Source organism: Dermacentor albipictus, chromosome 5, assembly GCF_038994185.2.
Source record: "Dermacentor albipictus isolate Rhodes 1998 colony chromosome 5, USDA_Dalb.pri_finalv2, whole genome shotgun sequence".
Lineage (NCBI taxonomy): Eukaryota > Metazoa > Arthropoda > Arachnida > Ixodida > Ixodidae > Dermacentor > Dermacentor albipictus.
Genome location: NC_091825.1, coordinates 65,991,639 through 66,013,103, shown reverse-complemented (window position 1 = coordinate 66,013,103; position 21,465 = coordinate 65,991,639). Strand labels below are relative to the sequence as shown.

At 43.5% G+C, this 21,465-nt stretch overlaps 1 protein-coding gene across 1 annotated transcript in view; it reads left to right on the top strand.

Annotated features, from left to right (window-relative positions):
• LOC139060295 (uncharacterized) overlaps nucleotides 1–21,465 on the top strand; it is a 92,307-nt gene that overhangs the window by 65,133 nt on the left and 5,709 nt on the right. The window contains exons 5-10 of the mRNA XM_070539396.1: nucleotides 1,061–1,367; nucleotides 3,968–4,129; nucleotides 10,825–11,060; nucleotides 15,970–16,082; nucleotides 17,013–17,142; nucleotides 19,227–19,403. Of these exons, the coding sequence (XP_070395497.1) occupies nucleotides 1,061–1,367; nucleotides 3,968–4,129; nucleotides 10,825–11,060; nucleotides 15,970–16,082; nucleotides 17,013–17,142; nucleotides 19,227–19,403 (1,125 nt within the window). The remainder of the gene's footprint in view (nucleotides 1–1,060; nucleotides 1,368–3,967; nucleotides 4,130–10,824; nucleotides 11,061–15,969; nucleotides 16,083–17,012; nucleotides 17,143–19,226; nucleotides 19,404–21,465) is intronic.

Genomic DNA, 21,465 nt, shown 5'->3' with positions numbered 1-21,465 from the left:
AGTAAAACAATAATAGTAGGCACACCCCAGTGCTTTCTGTGCCCTAATTTCATGTATTTATGTCCTTTTCAAGCGCACCGCTTTAATTGAAGTGTGAGTGCTGTGGAGTAAAAGCTGGATCCCCACGTCTGGCTGCATTAACACAGCTTTTTGTTCTGACGAAGGCTATGAGTGTTTTCTCATAGCGCTGCTACCTTCGCTAAGGATATGTCCAGAATCAAAATTGCCTGGAATTTACTTCTAGCAATACGTTAGTGTAAGTGCTTTTTGTGAATGCGGTCCCAAGGCTTGCGAATTCAGCCCTTTGTGTAGGCTGACAAGTAGTAGATAAAAACTGGAGTTGAGGTCTCAGGTTCATGCATTTAACTGCGACAGCATGTTTTTACCAGCAAGAATTAGACCTTTCCCGCTTGAGCTTTGTGGCACACGAACATTTCTTTTTCATACGTGGAGCCTACAGTACGTTGAACGCCCAATTTCTGCGAAGCAGCCAGACAGGGCGTGATAACAGTAAAGCTAAGCCATCCGTGTAATGAGAGCAGGCTAATTGAGAGCAAAATGCCGGATGCTTGTTGCTCATTACTCTAGTCTCTCACCTTTCCAAATATTTCCTTGCAACGATCAAGCTAATTTCAAGTTTATTCGAAGAAACTTTGATTCCGAAGAACTACGAAACTACAGCTGATTGGCAAGTGCTTTATCACTGGCACATACTAAGATTTCTTGGAAGATGTTCACTAACTAGACGTACGGAGCAAAGAAAGCGATTTGTGCTGAGTGAAAGGTGACGCAACCGATGAGAAAAAAAATGGGTGAAGGCTAGTAGGGGTACATGTCTATAACGCAAGCGATATTTGAGAAATACTATAAATAAACATTTAATTATTTTTTTTTACTTTTAAATGCATCGTCATTTTGTCCCCCCTTACTCCCGAAAATCGCGTAAAGACAGTGTAACGGCGGCCTTTATTCGCTCTATAGCGTAATTATCGACGTATAACTGTTGCTCCTTCTTTTCACTAAAACAAAACACCCTGATATATGGTCGCCATACTCACAGGCAGCGTCGGGCCGTGCGGCGACCTTGCCTCCCAAAAAGATATCGACTGCGCACAACAAGACCAACGCGTCTACAGCGCTGCCCAAGCCTCCAGCTGCATCGTCGCGGCGCCCCTCCACATCAACCCCCGAGGTGGCACCAAAAGGAAGCACTAATCCGACATCGCAAAGCCTACATTCCTCCACTGTGAGGCGACAACCGAAATCGGTGTCTAGTTCACCGCACCCTCACACGACGGAAACGTCCTTTTCGAAAAGAAAGACGCCGCAAATATCCCAAGTGCTGTCCTCCACAGCCATCGTAAAGGGTGAGTAAAAGCTTGCGAAAGAAGACATGCATATTTTCTCTGCGTACTCTCCCGATATAGTCCCACATTTGGCGTTTCCTTTTCGTCTAATATAAGGTTTGCGAATTAAGTTTCAGGGAGGATCTTGGTGTACTCTCTTACGGCTAATAGGTTACAAGCGTTTAATGCGTCATAATAAAGCTATAAGATGTGGCAATATAATATTTATCTTTTGCAGGACGTGTAAAGATTTGCTAAAGGAAGTAACTGTGCGTTAGATCACTAATCGAAGGCGTGCTTCTCCCCGTTGTCATAAATTATCAAGTTAAAGAAACTGTGAACATGAAGTCTTTCACTGTGGGAAAATCAGTGACACAGACTTCCGAAACGAGCAGAACTGTTTATAGCAAGAGTCTTTTGGTCTTGCGCTTAAATGGCGAGTCCTTTTTCTGATGGACTTAATATGACTGTGATGACTATTCTTGACCGCAAAGGCACGATTCCTATGAACCTGATTTGCAACGGTAGAAAATTCACCGGCTTCTTTGACTACTGCATTCATTGTTGACTAATGGAACGCGTTCATCGCAGTGATCAGACTTTCGAGAACAGGGCAGCTCGTCGCTCCTCGATGGCAACATTTATGCGGAAATAAACTAAACATGGACAAAGTTCTTAAAAAAACAAGGATTCACCAGGCTCACCCGTCTACCTTCTGTGCAGATTTGGCATCCCACGAAAGATTTGGCATCCAAACTCAAAGTGGAAATCATAGGACAGCTTTTTAGTATTGTTCACGATTTGCATCAATTCGTCGCAGCATAAGCCCGGAGGGCTCCAGGAAATGACTTTAAAGGTCATCGTTGAAACATCAGGAAGTGGGTAAAGCTGTGCATTTAATATGCTAAAGACTACATTAAACATACGTCCACACGGTTTCCTGCAGTGACTTCCACTCGGCAGGTACTATTATCAGTAAAAAACTTTCATTGCCAGATTTTCTAGTTCTGATGAGGCAGTACCTAGCAAATTTGATGTATAGTGAAGCTAAGGATCACCCGATACCGCTCTGTGAACTTTACGACACTCTGAATGATCATCGAGCACATGCGCTGACTATCGTGGGTACCACCTGCAAAAACCTTCGGAGTATTTCGGAAATCCATAATGTCCATCCTGTGAACGTTCCCAACTTGCTGCTTTTTAGTGACATTTTAGTAAATAATTATTAGAACATAAATAGAAAATAAGCATCGAGCTCTCTGTCAAGCTTTGCTAAATACACACAGGGTTTTCCAACTATCATGCCCAAAGATTTAAATATACGCAAATGCCACATATCTTAACCGAACTAAGGTAATGTTGGTTGCCGTCGCTTGGAGAAACTCAGATATTTTGTTTGCATTCCGCGGAACTACATAATTGTTCTTAATTATTTATTCAACTTCTCGAATATTATAATTAGATTAAAACTGTCAATGAGAATATTGTAGAATAAAGTGAAATACTCCCGATACAGCTTTCTGTTGCTCAATACGTGCTACATGAAAGTGTTTTTCCGAGCGGGAAAGAAGCCCGCGAATACACGCAAAGTGCCTCCAGCGGCTAGTCAGAATGCAAAAAAGAAATCCGAATATATTCAAATGATGGCAAACAACATTACCCTGGTTCTGTTCAGCAATGTTGCATATGAATATCTTTATATCTTGGTGATGACGTAGTTGGGACACCCTGTATATATATTGGTAGCCTGTGCGAATAATATACCATCATGTGGACAACATAACAACCATTTGCTTCATCCTGAGAACACAAGTTAGGAGATTATGGGCGTGTTACGTACTGTTAGAACAGTAGATATTTATTACGAAGTCCACCGTAATTGTAATGAAGTGTTAAAGAGAAACGTTCATCGGAAAGAACCATCTTGAGCCAGAAGTGCTACATTACTCACATGTACAACAGAATACATAAATTCACACACCTGGCTATTAAAAGGAAAAGAAATCATTTTCTTCTAAATGTGCTTTTTAACCACAGACCCTACAACATCGTACATACATAAAATCGTTTGAAGCCGCTTCTTTTTGTCAAAACGTCTCTAACAATTCTGAGAAAGTAGCTCCTTGGTCAAGTCGCACGGGCAAATGATCGCCTCGGTACTTCCTTAAGTGTGAAACCAGAGTACATCTTTCGCTTCGTTCATATGAATGCAAATATTGTTTTTCTAAACACACAGATACAGGTTTTTAACATAACATGGCTGCTCGTCTCCTGTGCTTTTAATCCAAGATTATCTTGTTACCTAGTAGAATTTAAAAGCGTCTGCACCTACAATTTTCGTCGTCGTTTACATTTCGGTAGCACGTATCACAAACAGCATCAATTTTCTCCAAAAGCAATGAGTCAAATCTATTACGCGCTTCCCATATAGTGCCACCAGAGATGCAGCTTTATTTTACACCAGATGATTTGAACTCATCACTCTCGAAATAAATTTGAAAATGATGAATGCTGTTTGCGATGCTGGTGTCACAGGATCTGAAGCGGTCATTACAAGCAACTGTAGTGAACAATCTAGGGAGTTTACAATTATTGCACCTGTTTTTCCCCTCACGCAGCTACTTCTGTACATCCACATGCCGGACGTCCACTGGTCGTCTGCGTAGTAGGGGGCCAGCTTCGTACCACCATGCCTCCGCCGGATGGCCTGTGCGCGTTCATGATTTTCGAGCACGTTCGAGTTGCAAGGCAATCTCATGACTTCATTGCCTCTTCCAACCGTGAGTTGATGTGTTGAATTCTCGAAACGTATCCCGTTTGCAGTGGCCCTTTACTGTTCGCCAATCAGCGAGGACTCTGTAGTTGACACGCAAAACCACAGCCTACAAAATGCTGGAGTCGGTTTTTCTTTCTCGCCCCTAATTGAGGGCATCCGCAAAAGCTGTTCGGGCAGAGTTCTGTGGCCCAAGAAAATAATTGAGTTTGGCATTTGGCATGCTTGAGTCATTGCCTTATTTGGTGATATATATATATATATATATATATATATATATATATATAAATTCGTCAGAAAGCTGTAGAGTCTATGAAAAATATTCGATTTGACAGTTTGTAACTTTATATCTATTAACTATTCGTGTGTTTCAGCTTACTGCAGATGTCCGCGAAATAGCAGAAAAATACCACGTGACATACCCGCTTCCGCGCCATGATTGCAGCGCTCCCAAACTGTCCGCGTACAAAGCAACATAGCATCGAGCACGGCGTGCTGCCGCCTAAAAGGCGACAGGGCGGTGACGAAGGCGTTGGCTGTGCGATTTACATTAGCAATAAGCTTTCCTTACGCCGGTTCATGATAGCGATAAGTAGGCGCTGCGGCAGCACGCCAGGCTAAATGCTGCGTTCGTTTCTGCCCGGAACGCTTGGGAGCAGTGCAATAACAACGTGCAAGTGGGCTTGTGAGGTGGTGCTTTTTCTATTTCGCAGGCATCCGCAGTAAGCTGAAAAACACTAATACTTAATAGATAGTAAGACAGGAACTGTTCGTTCGTAGGTTTTGCAAACCACTTTGCAACTTTCTCATTGTAATTTTTCCCTAGCTTCGTTGCTTCAGAAGTTGGTTTATTAACCTTGACTGATTGTATAATTAGGCAAAGTACAAAAAAAATGGCGTGACATATTACATACAAAATTGAGCCACATGCGTTTGGTCGCGCTGTCTTAGAGTGCATCGGCATATTTTTTAACTCTGGCTAAAGTTAGCTGAAACACCCTCGTGTAAGGATCGCATTCTTTTTTCACAATTTTATCAAGCTGTGGTTCCTAAACGGGACGAAACCTTTTAGTCAAAATTGCGCACAACCCGAATTACCGGATGTACCATTGCATCCGAGGTCAACGCGCTGCTCCCGCCATCTAGTGGCGGCACACGGAAGTACGCAGCGCGCGAAAGTTCACCGATGCGAGCGCATGGCGTCGGTGGCACCTAACGCGATTGCTTCTCCGTTGTAAATATTTTTCCCGAGTTTTGGGCCGCCAAGTGGCGGGTGCGGCCCTTGCCCGGATGCGGCCGTTACGCCGCGAGTCTATACGCTATACATCAGTGAAGTATTGTATCACAGGATCCGGCTGCGAAACAGTTGAAAGAATACAAGCACGTAGGAAAAACTAACGCGACTCTATGGATGTTTGGGCCGAGGTAACGGCCTTCGCCCTAGTCCTGCCCCAAGCATAAGGTCTGCGCTTGAGCGTATAGACATGTGGTACTTCTCTTAAATGTCGCGCGCTTTCTTTGCGCCCAGAAAAAAATTAAACTATGAAGCCATCATCATAGAAATAAACTATTCCGATATTTCTGAATGGGTTCTACAGCTTTTACATTAAAGGTTTTGCGTTTGAATCAGTGCTTTAAAAGTTGGTTAATTTTTCCGAAATAGTTACCTGAGCTCAAAATAAAGAATACTTTTAGTTGCCCAAGTAGACCACGAACATTGGGTTTGTTCTATTTTAGTAACGTGAACAAGGACTTTTTAATGCTCGAGCATTAAGGGCCTCGTGTCGCGAAATATCTGGTGTCGTCGTCCCGCGTCCAGCGTCAACCATCGTTTCGACAAGATATCATTTTTACCGACGCGGGCCCTCCATGTAGGGCAAGCAAATTACTGAACTAATTCAATTTCTCGAGGTAAAATACGCCAGAAAAACCGTTACGTACTACGCACACACAACCTGGAAACGTGATAACATTGGATTGTACGTACATTGGATGTAGGGGAAAACACAATTTTGTTACGCGGGAGCTCAAACACAAACCCGTTTTTCATATCATAAGAAGACAACAAACACCGCCCCCCAGGACAACATAGGGGAAATTGTGCGTAATAAGTGAAATAAAGAAACGATGAATTAATAGAAACGAAAGTACATGAAAAAACAACGTGCAGCAAGTGGGGAACGATACCACAGCCTTCGCATTTCCCGTACGATGCTCTACCAATGGAGCTACTGCGGCGCCGTTTCCCCATCCGCTTTCTTGGATATTTCTGTCTCCTAGTAGAACCCTGGGAGTGCTAGCCAGCGCCACCACACACAGACCTTGGTGGCGGATGTGAAACATCCTTCCTGCCGCAGGCATCACGAAAACGTGATCTTTTTGGGTGAAGGCAGCCGGTCAATAAACCCACACATGCTACCCGGAGGCATCAATGTTGCCGGATTCGAGACCCTCGTTATGTGATAAACGAGAAGAAAGGAGGTTAACCGAGGGGCCCAATTTTTTATTAGTCATATCATGAGATGCCAAAAAACACTGACACGAAGGACAACATAGGGGAATTACTTCTGCCTAATAAATGAAATGAGCAAACAATAAATCAATGGAAATGAAAGTGGATGAAAAAACAACTTGCCGTAGGTGGGAACGATCCCACAACCTTCGCATTTCGCAATTGGTAGCGCATCGCACGTGAAATGCAAAGGATGTGGGATCGTTGCCCACCTGCGGCAAGTTGTTTTTTCATCCATTTTCATTTCCATTAATTTATCGTTTCTTTATTTCTCTTATTAAGCACAATTTCCTCGTTGTTCTCATTGGTATCAGTGTTTGTTGGCTTCTTATGATATTACTAATAAAAATGAAGCCCTTCGGTTAACCTGCTTCCTTCTCGTTTAAACCCCTTTTCCAGAGTTTGTATCATTTATAGAGCGGCCACATCCTCCGAAACTAGCGCGCCCCGGCGCACTTAAACCTCGAAGGCCCTAACGCGGTGGGCCTGGTTCCTTGCGACACCTCCAGACGGCACTCGCCTCGGCCGCATCGCTGCTCACGCCTGAGGTTGCGCTTCTACCAGAATAGGCCTCACCGCCAGCGTTTCCCGATAGACAATACGGTTGCATGCACTGCAGTTGCCGGGAAGCGTAAGAAGCCATGAAGCATCTTTGAAAGCTATCGCGTTCCAGTCTTAAAGGCGAAGCTTAAGCGTCCTCCAATTTTTTTTTAAAGTTTATTTCTAGTTAGCTGAAATCACGCGTAAACCTCAGTGTTTATTGAAAGAAAAAAAAATGTCGCATGATAGCAAAATCCAGGGCGTTGAGAACGAGACAAAATGAAAGATGAAAGGTAGGGACGAAAACCCAATGTCAAACGTATTGTTTGTAGCGCTTCACTCTGGAAAGAGTACGAGGAGGCGGAAAGACGAAAAGGAAAAGCAAGCGCACAGAATGGAGGGAAAAAACCTATGCATGCACTCGCATAAGAAAAAACGCGGGAGTGGTCAATTCATTCAACCAGGTCACCTCAACGAAGTAACAAAGTAGCGTTCTGTCACCTTCTGGTGAGGGGACCGCATTAGCTGGTATTCCAAGATCCCCTGCTCAGAAAGCATCCGGTCTTCGAGGCCTACCATTGCTGTGAGGAGCTGCTGTGTTAAAAAAGAGATCAAAAAACAAAGGCGTGGTCTATGTATGCATATGTGCTGAAAGTGTGGGCGATAAAGATGATGCAATGTTGCAGAATTCCGTGATATCTGTACATTGTCAGCATTATTTTCTATGTTCAATTGTGAGACGCTACATTTTCTTGCCGGACCCTTTATTTTCATATTCCTGTCACGATTTTTCATTCGTTTCTTAATTTAAGCACGTGAAAATCAGTCTTGTCCTCTTTTGCGTCAACTTTGGTTAGTACACCTTTCCTTTTTTTTACCAGAAGACCAGGTGGGACGATGCCAGAGGTAGCGAAGTCTATGGTGCAATGTGCTTATTTTCGACTATACTGATAATAATTACGCCCTTGTCTTTAGTTTTACCAACTCCGCGAATAATTCTTGCTTCTTGTCTCATTGATGCCATCGTTTGCGTACCTTTTGCAACTCGCTACAAGGCTCTATAGGCGCGCAAGGGCCATTTTTTTACCACAAGCCCATATAAATGGCCAAATCCCACGTACGCCAAACCCTTTTGAAGTCATTAGACACCTGGTTTTCAACAACGTCGAAATATATGTACTAAATTGCCCAACAGCATACTCTCCGAAAGGACAGTATGTTTGGCCGTTTTCAGTATGGGCTACCAACATCAGCGTACCTCTCGGATATATCTGCACCTGTAGCGAGAATGATAACAAAGGTCGTGTTCGTTTACTTTATACTGTTTTTAACGGTGTAAGAAGAGGCACAGCAGGAAAAAAAAACATGACACACACTGACACCACTACCTAGGGAAAAGAAGGCGTCAGAAAACAGCTGGTTCCACGCAGACAAAGTTATTAAACGTGAAATCGCCTCGCTTTTCATAGACTCGGCTAAGCGGAAATAATTACCCCACACTATGTAGGGAAGTTTCTCCGAATACGTAACTAGACTTATAAAAAACGGGGTTTCGTCAGTCGCTGGCAGGTGCTGTCACCTAGTCCCTTCTTCAGAAGGGGAAAATTATGGAAAAGAAATATGCAGTAATGTTAAAGATGCAATGGAGAGAAGTAAAACGAGGAATGGTGCCTTATCTACACGATATTAGCCGTAACATCGAGGAAGTGACGAACAGGAACGGTATTTCTTTGGTCTTTTCACTCCCCGTCAAGTCGGTAAGACTATGCCCTTGCATTATGTGTGATGAGAAGTGATGATCCACAAATAAGCGTACAAAGCTTCACGAGCCTTGCCCTGTTGTGGTGACGAACAAAATCACCCTCAGATGCGGAAAATCCTACATGAGACCAAAGAGACAAATGCACGCAGGGAGCGCTTAAACATTTTTAGAAATTGTGACGGTACGCATCTTGACACGCACTGCAAATCCTACTGTGGCGATGCTTGCTTTTCTTATTTCATGATTCTGTGAAAGAGTAGGGGGCAAAGAGAACGAGCACTGTTATAAGCTGTGTACTTAAAAAGAAGGGTCATGCTCATGCTATTGATACGTCAGTAACTCCTCGGTATTCTACAGACTAAGTTTTTTTTTTCTTCACACGTACGCATGATGAGCATAGTGGAGGAAAGCATGACCCGACATTTAATAATAATATCTGGGGTTTTACGTGCCAAAACCACTTTCTGATTATGAGGCACGCCGTAGTGGAGGACTCCGGAAATTTTGACCACCTGGGGTTCTTTAACGTGCGCCTAAATCTAAGCACACGGGCGTTTTCGCATTTCGCCCCCAGTGAAATGCGGCCGCCGTGGCCGGGATTCGATCCCGTGACCTCGTGCTCAGCAGCCCAACACCATAGCCACTGAGCAACCACGGCGGGTAACCCGACATTTACACTGTCAATGTATCGTGCATGCGCGAAAAGGTATTTTTTTAACCTTCCCTTCATTACACAGTTGGTAGTGGTGCTTGTGTGTGTCATGTTCTCTGTGTGCTATCTATTTTCGCGCAGTTAAAAAGAATGTATAAAAATTGCTCGCTCTCCCGTTATTGAAAGTGGATGTAGGCATGAAATGGCAAACGGCAAAGCTACATGGTTTGGAGGTTATACTAGCCACGATTTTAAAAGGGGGGTAGGGCATGTTCGCAACGACACACACCACCCCACCACACCCCACCTCACCACGCCATACTGTCCACTGGTTCATATGGACGCTGCCCAGTTCGAAGAAGAAAACTGTTTGAAGGCGGCACAACAGGCAGCGAAAGACGCCATGGAGGCGGCGCACTGCCCAACCAGAAAAGGAAAATAGCCTGAAGGAGGCGCCACGCAGCGTGGCGCCATCTCTCGAGACGACGCAAAAGCCACGCCGCGGAACTCACGGACCGCTGGCATTCAAAAGAGAATAGGCAGCCCTATCTCAGCGCCGAAAGGTGGCAATGAAGTCTATGGTGCCCAGTATACGCCTTTTGAACGTCCCCTATTTGAAATGACAAAAAGAACTTCAGGATACCAGAAGTTACAGCTTGAGTGAACAAACAATAGGTAGTACTCGGATGCAATATTTTTTGTAACTTCTTTGGCCTCTAACTAGCGTATCTAATGCAGTCCTGTACGTAGGGTTGGGGGCTAGAAACCTCATTTTCATAAGTTTTGTCAGATTTCCCGTATGATCTCACTTCTCGCAACTTGCGCGGATGTTCTCCTTTGAGACCCCGGATAACGGCTCTGGCTTTTGGCTCAAGGTAACAGAAGGTCGCCGGCAACGGGAGCTAAAACAATTTAATGCTTAAGAAACCGCACCAGGCAAGCTGGTGCGGTTTTGATGGCGCAGAAGAGATGGCAATGCTATATACCGGCTTGGAGCAAAGCAAGACAAGTCGGCAATCGGATTCACTATTTTACGCGCGGAAATATAATTAACTTGCCTGCTTAGCTTCAATGAAAAATTATAGTAGGACCTATCAGCCCGAAATAGTGTGGTAGGAAAACCACTGGATGGTCACGAAAACAATATTTCTGGTCAAAGCCGCAAGTATCCCGCAACCTCCATGAAATCGTGCGTCGTTTGACAAGTGCACCTTTCCTCCCCTCTTCACATCTCAGAGGTGGCCTTTGACAACTTCATGAAGATGGCGGCAGGTAACACAAAGGAACAGTTTCTGCTTTCCCTAAGCACTGCCCTGGAGTACGATGAGAGCCTCGAGGTTCGCTACCGGGCTTTGGACATCATGCGGAGGTACCGCGACCAGAACGTGCGGGGTTACGGGTTCGCACACTACCAGGTGGCCAGCACGGGTATCGACAGCGGCAAGCTCTGGAAGCACCACAGCATGCTCGCCGTAAGCTCACGGCTAGCTCATTTGACGCGGATATTTTGTAGTCCACAAAGTAGCACACTCATGAAACTTTTTAACATGACATCATTCTGCTTTGTTTTGTAATGGAAGCTTGGGTGGCCTTCCTTTAACGTATTTTTTTAATTATTCACGCGCATACGAAAGCGAAAGAACATCAAATACTTCTCGTTGCATTACCACTGGTGGCCAGCACAGGAACCGGCAGTGCTGGGAAGCATCACAGCGTGCTCTGTGCAAATGGACATATTTTTTTGGTTATGGGTCTGATTGCTTTGCTGATTTGATTTCGCCTACTGTTTCGCTTTTTTCTGATAGTTCATATGACTGCTGCGTCTTCACTTTCGTGTAATTTAACCTGTTGTGAGAAGACTAACGCTGAAAATACGTGCTAAGAAGCTTTGGTGATCGTACCTTTGAAAAAGTATGATAATTGAGAACCATTTTATCAATTCGTAGCCAAAATCCTTTCCCTCCTCTTTCTTCAAGCAGCCCACTGGCTCGTAAACTGTGCTATTGACTACACATTGATAATAATGTAAACATGTGAAGAACTGCTTAAGGTTTCTGACTGCAAACACTGATGTTCACAGCCCTAACGTTTTAGAGTTTGTTGAATGTACACGTCACGCACATGTATATTTTTTTTACATTTAGACTGTTGCTTATAGCGTTTATTCTGATATATAGCTTGTATATTGTGCATTAGGTTACCTTTTCTTGTTGCCACTAATCTATTGAATTGCTACTACCACTATTTTATTTCACTAATGTGTTAACATTTTATGTACATCCCTCCTTTGCGCAATGCCTCTAGAGGCTTATAAGTTATTTATAAATGCATATAAAATAACAATTTCTTTCGAATTTCATGCGGACGCAAACATCTAAGCTAATGTGTTACTCAGTAACTCTTTTCACGTGTTTTCGTGTCAGTTTATTAATACATTATCCCCGCAATCAACTTCTAAGAGTACAGAACCATTTTGAATTGTCAAATAATTTGACAACAAATAGACTGGTTTCCTTATTAGGAAATATTTGTAGAAGGATGTTTTTTTCAGCTTCGTGAGGTCTTTATTGCTATGCATCTCAAAAACGGGAGAAGTCTTAAGCATAAGAAGTACTGCCATGGGAGCAGCTGAATTGTTTCGTGTCGCACTTTTCGGATTTTCTTCTTGCAGCCAATTTTTATAAGCTTAGCCAATTTTACAGCCAATCTTACAGCCAGTCTTACAGCGTAGTTTACAGTTTATTACTGCATCACATTGCATATGTAATGATTAGTTAAAGTGTGGCAAGGCAATTATTGAAGGCCCTTTATTTAAAGTACGATTGGCCTATATGCATTAGGAGTATTCGTGTTCTCAAACCACATTTTCCCTATGTTGGAGAAAACATTATTCCTCGCGGCTAAATTTTAAGGAGGGTTCCAATTATAAAGCTGGTTCCAATTATCCCACCTACGTAGTATTCATCTATTGCTTTCTTTCTTGCCACCGACAAAAATGAGAATGCTGTTGTCTGATATTCAATCATTACAGCGAAAGACGTTACATTAAATCTGTATAAATAGAAAACCAATTTAAATATGTTATGAACATTTTTAATAATTAGACATGTCTCATGCACGCTTAAATTATAAATTGCTATGTAAGTTGAACGAAGCACAAAACGACCGAAAAGATCCATATTTCTCCGCAATACCAGATCAGCCATGGCATAGAAATAAGGCCACGCCCATTGGGAAAGCAGAGGCGGGGCCCCATTTCACGATAAGTCAGGAACTTAAACAACTATCTCGCCAAGCAAATCATGCAACAGTACAAGGCACAGAATTGACGGTCATTGTAAGAAATGCCATCGTTATGCTGTGTGTTTTAACCGCCATGGAAACAGTGTGCGCATGCTTTACTCTTGAACACCTCCATAAATTGTAAAATTTACTCGTCTTCTCAATATGTCACAATATATCTCAATATATCTCAATATATCAGCACCACGTGCGTTCGCCAGCCCGATACAAATGTCCTTCCCCGTCAAGAGCCGAAATCTTAAGTCACATACTTGAATTGTACGAAGACCTCCAAAACAAACAAGAATTGACACTAAAATAACAACTTTGTCATGAGAATGCTACATGTGCCTGCGTAAATTTTCATTTCACCATTAAAAACAATAGTTTTACGTTTTCAGAAATTCCAAACTATATCAGGCCATTTAGGAGCTGCACCGAGTTTTGCTCCCAACAGTCCCCTGCAGTGTACATCATAAAGTGCACCATGCGAATGGCTGAACTAACAGAGCCCCAGTCGTAAAAATTTAACGGCACAGTTACAGTGGAAAAATACCATTGGTAACAATAAAATCAATAAAATCGGCCACGTTGACTTTTAGGAAGCCTAATGTGTGAATTTTTTTTTTTAGCATTTGACTAAACGCTGGATTTCACCCTTCGCATCAGTGCGACAAGAAAACGACCCAGCGCGTGACAGCGCGTGATTTTTTTTACGTGCTGCCGCGGGTCCAATCTCCGTGTCGGCAACAAAGCCACACCGCTCCGCCGAACTTAGTCTTCTGAGAATAAGTGATGAATGACGTTTGGCATTCAGCCCCTTACTTATATATTATAAATCACATTTGCAAGTGCTTGCTTGGAATGTGTCATTAAAAATGACGCCGCGAAGGGCAGACGTGACGGAAACAATGGATGAGCTGATGTTATTGCTTTGAGCCGCTAAATATTATTGAAGCATGTCCTTTGCGCTAATAGTTCCGACCAGATATCCATCATATTGTTTTGTTTTCAAATGTCTGTCCGCTCCTGGTAGAGTAAGTGCGCATATAACTTGATATTCAAAACTTTTTTTCAATTATAGTTTTTTATCTGTAAGACAATAAAGCATAAAAAATAAATATTTGATTGAACAAATGTGGCTGTTGTATGTGCCCTAGTAGGAGAATATTCCTAAATACCGCGTATTTTCAGTTGCTCTGGGCAACGCAAATCTATGCATATCCATATATGTGTTTTCATTCGACCTGTTCATAGGAGAGCTGCTAAAAGCGCGGAAAACGTCACGCTTTTCCAGCGCGCCAGGGTGCGTTCGGCCATGATGAACATGTCATGCTGGGGACACCAGAAATGCGGCAACTTTGCTCTCTTTATAGTTTAGCGTGCCTGTTCATGGCCCGCAACAGTGACGCGATCAGCTGTCGCCGGATCACAGGCGCGCACATGATAGGCGATTGAGCCGTTTTCAGCTTAGCGTAGGCACAAACTCAGCGCACCCACTTCAGTGCACCCTAGCTCTAGGCCAGCGTGCTGCCGGCCGGCCAAGGCAGCATGAGGTACGTGGCGGTCTACCGGTTCTGGCGCGAGAGAATACTTGTGTTCCATGCTGGCGCCGGCTGCACCGAAGCACGCCGAACGCCGCTGGTCAAGACGGTTTCACCGTGACGCGGGACTGTAGATAGATTGGACAACTTATTCAACGTGGCCCCCTGGCCGGGGCTCATTTACTGCATAGCGCCCATTTTCCGCCTGCTTCCGTTACCGAGCTGCGCATGGTCGCGCGCACGCATTACGCTTGACTATATCAGCACCTAAAAAGATGCTTATAAGTATACCGCAGTGAAGTAACCAACATTACGTAATAGTATGCTGACGTGTGCATGAATAAAATGAACAATGCATTGTTGTAATTTGCGCGAACATAATTCGGGATTCGCGGATACTATACCTGAAACGGCACGGCACATTAAAGTTTATCGGAAAGCCGCCTAGTGAACAGCGCTCCCACTTGGAGGGACAAGCCTATACGAATCAGGAACAGCAACAACAAGCATCGCTAGCAGCTGCTGGCACAAAACAAATCGATTTTTTTTTTTTACAAGTAAGATGGCCAGGAAGAAATCCGACGTGTACCGAGGAACATGCTTCCGGGGGTCAAGCTGCGCGTGATACGGTTGGGGTCACTCGTGTTGTGCTTGCAATGTTCCAGACCTGCCGCGATAGCCCAGTGGCTTTGGAGTTACTCCACTTAGCATGAGATAGCGAGTTCAGTTTGCGGTCCCGGCAAGCGTATTTCGATGATGGCGGATTCTTCAGAGCGCGTGCACGTTGTTTAAGCATGTGGTACTGAACCCTTAGATGGTCGAAACCCACCTGAAGATCACCAGTACAGCGTCACTCAGAGCGCATGAGTTGCTTTATGGGGTTAAACCCTTGATTTGCCTTGATATTTAACGTTCCAGAAGTTTTAGAACGTTGAAAACCATTGTTTTGAGCTAGTTCCAGCCGTGCCACCTAAAAACGATTGAAGGAAAAGTCCTTTCTTTTGGCGTGCCTTGTTAACACTGCCGTAAACTTCAACAGGTAAATTAGGATTATAAGGGTGCTTTTTGAAGAGCCACACGTTCATTGCGAAAATGGTTGAGTAGTTTAAACTAGGAAACCTAAACTTATCAATAACTTCAACATGAGCTTGCTTACTCGATTTCGGTGCAAGGACACTGTTTGATTCGCTGCGACACTGCTTCGTTCAGTGGTTTCTTGTTCATGTCTGTGTGTGCGTAATCGTAGGAAAATTAAACCACAAATTCCACGGTGCTCCGCGTGAATGTGGATTCAAAAAAGTCCCTTCTAATATAATGGTCCAAATTCCTGACTCTGTGCGCTGTAAAACGTGATCACATTGCTCTTACACCTGTGTGACTGTTGTGCTGCGGTAAATCCGGTAGGGTGAAAGTCACGATTGCAAACTTGGCGGGCTCAAAGGACCAATCAGTGTCTCCTGTGAGTTCAGTAGCTGTCTGTAGTATGCTAAGCAACGCCATCGTTCGCTGTTACACATCTTCATTCAAATGTTTTCACTCGTCAACTTATGCGCAGAATCTGAAGCATTGGTCAAAGGATCCGGTCATCCTGTTCCTAGGACTCGAACTCTATCACCAGCGAAGCTACTCGGACGTCTACATCACTGGACTTATAGCTGAAGCAGCTGCGTAAGCTGGTTAACCTCACAGTCCAAAGTTAATCGCAGAGCGGGGATATTTTCGCGGGAAGCAGTTCATTCCATGCTTCACAACAGATGGCACGCTGGTTGTTAATCTCAGTGAACCGAAACATGGCAACTTTCAGCTACATTGGTTTTGATACATAGTTCGCTGAGCTATTATGAGCGTTGAACGCTAACGTGTAATTTTAAGCATTCACCGTTTTACTTTCTGGAGAAGACTTGGATGTGTTCTGCATATCACAATAGAGCAACCTATGACTCCACGTTGTACCCTTCCTTGTGGATAAATGTTAGGCTCGGGAAGCTGGAATATTCGGCTCAAAGCAATAGGTAATCGTATACTATACTTAAAAATTAGGTTTGGCTCGTGAAGTCCACGAAGTTTTTGCAATACCTAGAGAGGGCATTTCAAAACCCTTTAGTTATCAGGAAGTGATTGAACAGGTCGTTGAAAGTGCTACTTCGGCATATTACCCGCTTTCATTATTTCTCTCGGGTGCCTCTCGCTTTTTAGAGCGCAGGTTTTTTTATTCAATATTTTGAAAGGCCAATATACAGGCACACCCTCGCCGTATTAGAGCCTCTATGCTTGAAAGCAATTGCATCCGTTGTAACACAGGGCAAGGACAGTTCCCTAAAACATTGCGTTCGGTATTAGTAAAACATGAATTTAAATCGTCCATACCACCAAAGGAAAAGCCCCCCTTAATGCAATCCTAAGTATTTCCATTTCATGAATCGACATTGATGTATTTTCAGTATACTATACGACAACCGTCGAGTGTTACCCACTCTTTGGATGCTCGATGGAATTGGTTCGTTCCAGGGCTGATTATACGAGATCACTTTTATTTGATATTCGAGCGCAATATATATCATGATTCGTTTAATAAAGCCTTCCGGCGTTCTTCCACAGATCCATGGACTTCCTTATTCTCCGGACGCACTTAACCACGCCACCAAGCCTGGCGTCGAATCAGTGTCACGTGGAGCTCATCGGCAGCTGGACGAAAGATTCCCTGAATGACAAGCTGCTCTTGAGCATGGTGCGTGCTGCTTGGTTTTGCTAATTAGTATTGCCTAATATATACGGAATATTTTGAGTAACTATAAGTCTGGGTAGCAAATGTACGTTTTTATACAATGTGAAAGTAATCTTTCACGTATAGCAACAACAGTGAAATGCAATAGGAGTGGTTTCAAAGCAGCAGTAGGATTAGAAATGCTCAAGCAATTGTGTTTCTAATCGATGAAAGCCTTATTTTCTTCGTTAACTGCTTAAGCAAACTGCAAGTTGGAATTTGTCCGCGGTTTTTTAACCTCGCCAAATTACCAGGAGAACTTGAAATAAAACAACTGACGCAACATCAACAAAATAACACCAACAATCGATGATAAGGATAACAATATTAGTTCACATTTGGCACTGTGCGCAGAATGTGTTTAGGACGGAAAGAAAATAGTTATTCACTGTTCTGCAAAATATGTTTTACACGTTGAGTCAGGAAAGTTTTACACAGCATTTCGGAATCGTCTATTCAAAAAATTGAGGAGCCATTCCGCTCTGTGAAGGTGGATGACCAGCGACGCTGTAGCACATCCCACAGGGTCACACAAGGGCAAATGTATTTAGTTTCATCATTTGATAATGGCAGTAAGAATATCTTTGAGAATACTGCGATATACACTGATTAATGCGGTTACCACCTTAGACAGAATCATGGTCAAAGTTTCATCTATAGACGATCGTTCTTAAGTAGATGAGCGACTTGGATTGGCGTCGCACTTTAAACCAAACTTTTGTGGCACGAATTGAGTGAACCATTTCTTGTGTTGCTTTGAAGTGTCCACATTGAAGTCTCCAATGATGATCATTGGGGTAGTGTCATCATGGATCCCCCATACAAAGTGCGTGGACATGAACTTCCCGATATCACACTTGGGTACGCCTAAACTAGAAGAAAAGGGGTTGACCGAGAATCCCGATATTTATTATTTATAGCATAAGAAGCCAACAAACAAAGACACCAAGGACAACACAGGGGAAATTACCAGTACTTAGTAGTTGAATTTAAAAAATCATAAATTAATGGAAATGAAAGTGGATGAAGAAACAAGTTGCCGCCGCTGGGGAACGATCCCACGCCTTCGAATTACGCGTGCGATGCTCTACCAATTGAGCTACCGCGGCGCGGTTATCCCATCCACTTTCAGGGGTAATCATGTGTTACTACTAGAACTAACCATGGGAGTGTTAGCCAGCGCCACCACTCACAAACCTTGAGGGCGGATGTGAAACATCATCTCTGCCACAGGCGTCACGAGTACGTGATCTTTTTGGGTGAAGCCAACTGGTCAATAAGCCCACACATGCCACCTGAAGGCATCAATGTTGCCGGATTCGAGACCCTCGCTATGTAATGAACGGGAAGAAAGTTCATTAACTGAGGGTTCCAATGTTTATTAATCATAGCATAAGAAGCCAACCCCCCAGAGAGCGGATGGGATAACCCCGCTGCGTTTATCCCATCCAGCACAGTCAACCAGCGTAACCCCTGCAGGGAAGGTGCCAATTTGCAAGTATGCTTTTAATGCCAAGTCTCCAAAAATTCTAGAGTAGTGGTACATCTACGCCCTAATTTGTTGATTTTATCATGAGAAGCCAACAAACGCGGACAGCAAGGACAACATAGGGGAAATTACATGTGCTTAATAAATGAAATAAAAAAATCGATAAATTAATGCAAATGAAAGTGGATGAAAAAACAATTTACCGCCGTTGGGGAACGATTACATATCCTTCGCAGAACGATTCCACAACCTTCGCATGCGAAGGTTGTGGCTCAAGTAATTGAGCCACAAGGTTACGTAAGGTTACTTAAGGCCATAAGGTTACTTGTGCTCACAACCTTCGCATGCGAAGGTTGTGAGCACAAGTAATTTCCCCTATGTTGTGCTTGATGTCAGTGTTTGTTGGCTTCTCATGATATGACTAATCAAAATCAGGCCCCTCGCTAATGTGTTGACGTGTTTTGAATAATACTTTAAGTTAGAGACTGTCAACTGGTAGGTGGATGCTAATGAACAGTGGGTAACGTTTTGCTCGGCGAAACAAACTTCAACTGTGCAGGAAGACGCAGCTCGTTTCTTGAATTCATCGAGGCTCGAACGTGACGTGACTGTGCCTCTGCTGCTGTCCCACTCGCTGGCCGTGGTCGAGTATGAGGTGGATAAGGACTCCCAGGCACAGGAACCTCGACTACAGAATCTCAGATGCACCAAACGTTCCCTCCAGCCATTCCGCACGGTATGGCATTGCGAGCGCTTTACACAGCATATCTATGGTACTATAATATTCCACATTCTGAAAATATCACCGGCATATTTTTCATTATGACACGTATCGTTGGTGGCAAACAATTCATTCATAAACCCACTTTGCGCCACAATTATCTCAATTAAATATCCGAGTCATCTTGTGCAAATGGTATGCTCAACCTCAAGTCTTTCTTCTTCGACGTGAACCTAGTTTTTTCTACGCAACTGGATAACAAGCTCTTTCGCGGGAGGACTCAAGAGAAAAGTCTGCCAAAAAACTGGTTCCTTTGTTTGGACCGTCATTGTTCGCATTATTATTCTCGTAACATTGTGATATTAGCTGTTGAGACATATGCAATTAATTCCTAAGTGATAATACTGAAAATCATTCAGGCAGGTTCTTCTATACTTTTCCCAAGTATAGGCGCTACCCGTTGTGCCTTTCATCATGCGCGAGGGCTCAATGAGCATTAAGTTCACATGTGCGATATATGTGAATTTTGAAACACTCAACGAGTAGCAGCGTGTTTACAGTGCTAATGCCCGCTACCACTGCTACTGCTATTCTTCGCAATTTCTACTTCCGGACTCGTTAGGTGGTCGCAGGTGGCAGAGTGTGACATATTGCACATGTTTCACCGACACGCTTCCACGCTTATGGCGGGAGTAATCTTGCGATTGGGGCAATCATTAACCTCAATGGCGAATATGGCTCTCAGGTCCATAGCATAAGATAGGGGGGATTGATTTTCGGCCATCGATACCGCCTGCCAATCGGAACGCATTGGGAAAATAGCCACGTTGTCGCAGTTTCACGGATCTTCCGACTGCCACCTCTATTATAGTGCTTGCGTTTTGACATGGCAAACCAATATAATTAGATGTTTAGTTTAGATGTTCGTCTTTAGCGCAAAAATAAAAGCTACTTGTTGCTGCATACAGAACGACGTACGGAAGCTGCAGAAATCGTTCAAGACTTCATATAAAAAGTGATAGAACAAATAAAACGCCTGCAGTGGAGACAACGCGGAAATTACGGAATCCGAAGAACATTCAGAAGCGCACCTATCGCTTAGCGGCAATTGAACCCGGATACAAAAACGTGTGGTTACCTGACGGAAACATGGAAAGCTCGTTCAACACCTTCCGGTAGTTTAGGAGCGTTTAAGGAGCCAGTGCTTTCCTGCTATCAAAGTGAGAATTGCTGATTTGGAACAACATGCACTTTAAAGAGATCTTATTTTTCTCATTAATTCAAGAGGGCACATGTACTACGAGCCTTAATTAGAGCACGGCTCAGCCTTTCCACATCACAACCATTATTCGGCCATCATCCATGTTACTTCGCTGGCGAAATAGTGAGCCCAACTCGCACGTGACTGCACGTTCACTGGTCCCCTAAATCGATTATGTTTGCAGCACTGACTGCAGGTTGAAGCAGAGGGAATTGATGGTGCAGATGTACTCGCACTCGATAGACACCCCTTTAGGAAGAAAAATAAGTCGGGTGGACTGGAACGCACAAGAGCACAAGCGCTTCCAGTAGAACGTTTAATCTTTCCCTTGCCACTTTATTACTACGCACTAATTGCACAAGTGCCCCTCTCGTCCCTCGTATGCAGTTGTGGTTAAGGTTGACACGATGCGAGTCGCAGTAAGTGGGAAAATACGAGCTGATAATTTTTTTTTTAGTTTTATGGAATTTTCGAAAATCGCCTGCGGCAGGTAGCGTTATTCTTGCACTATTCAGACAGGCGGACATTACAGGTACGAGAAATTGAAACACATATTTACCTAATTAACATAGGTTCCCTGAATAGCTTCCTATTTAATTACTTTTGATGCACATCATAATTAACAAGTTCTAGCCGATGAGTTTGCAAGACGTATGCAATACAAATACATTTCCATGAGAACGCAACTTTCGAGATAATATTTCCAAAATGCGTGACAAAACACATTGGTGGTCCAGTTATTTTTTGTGCTTTAATGCATAGAAGAGCGTTTTGTTAATAAAGTAAGTGGAACAACAGTGCATATTTAAGGGGGGT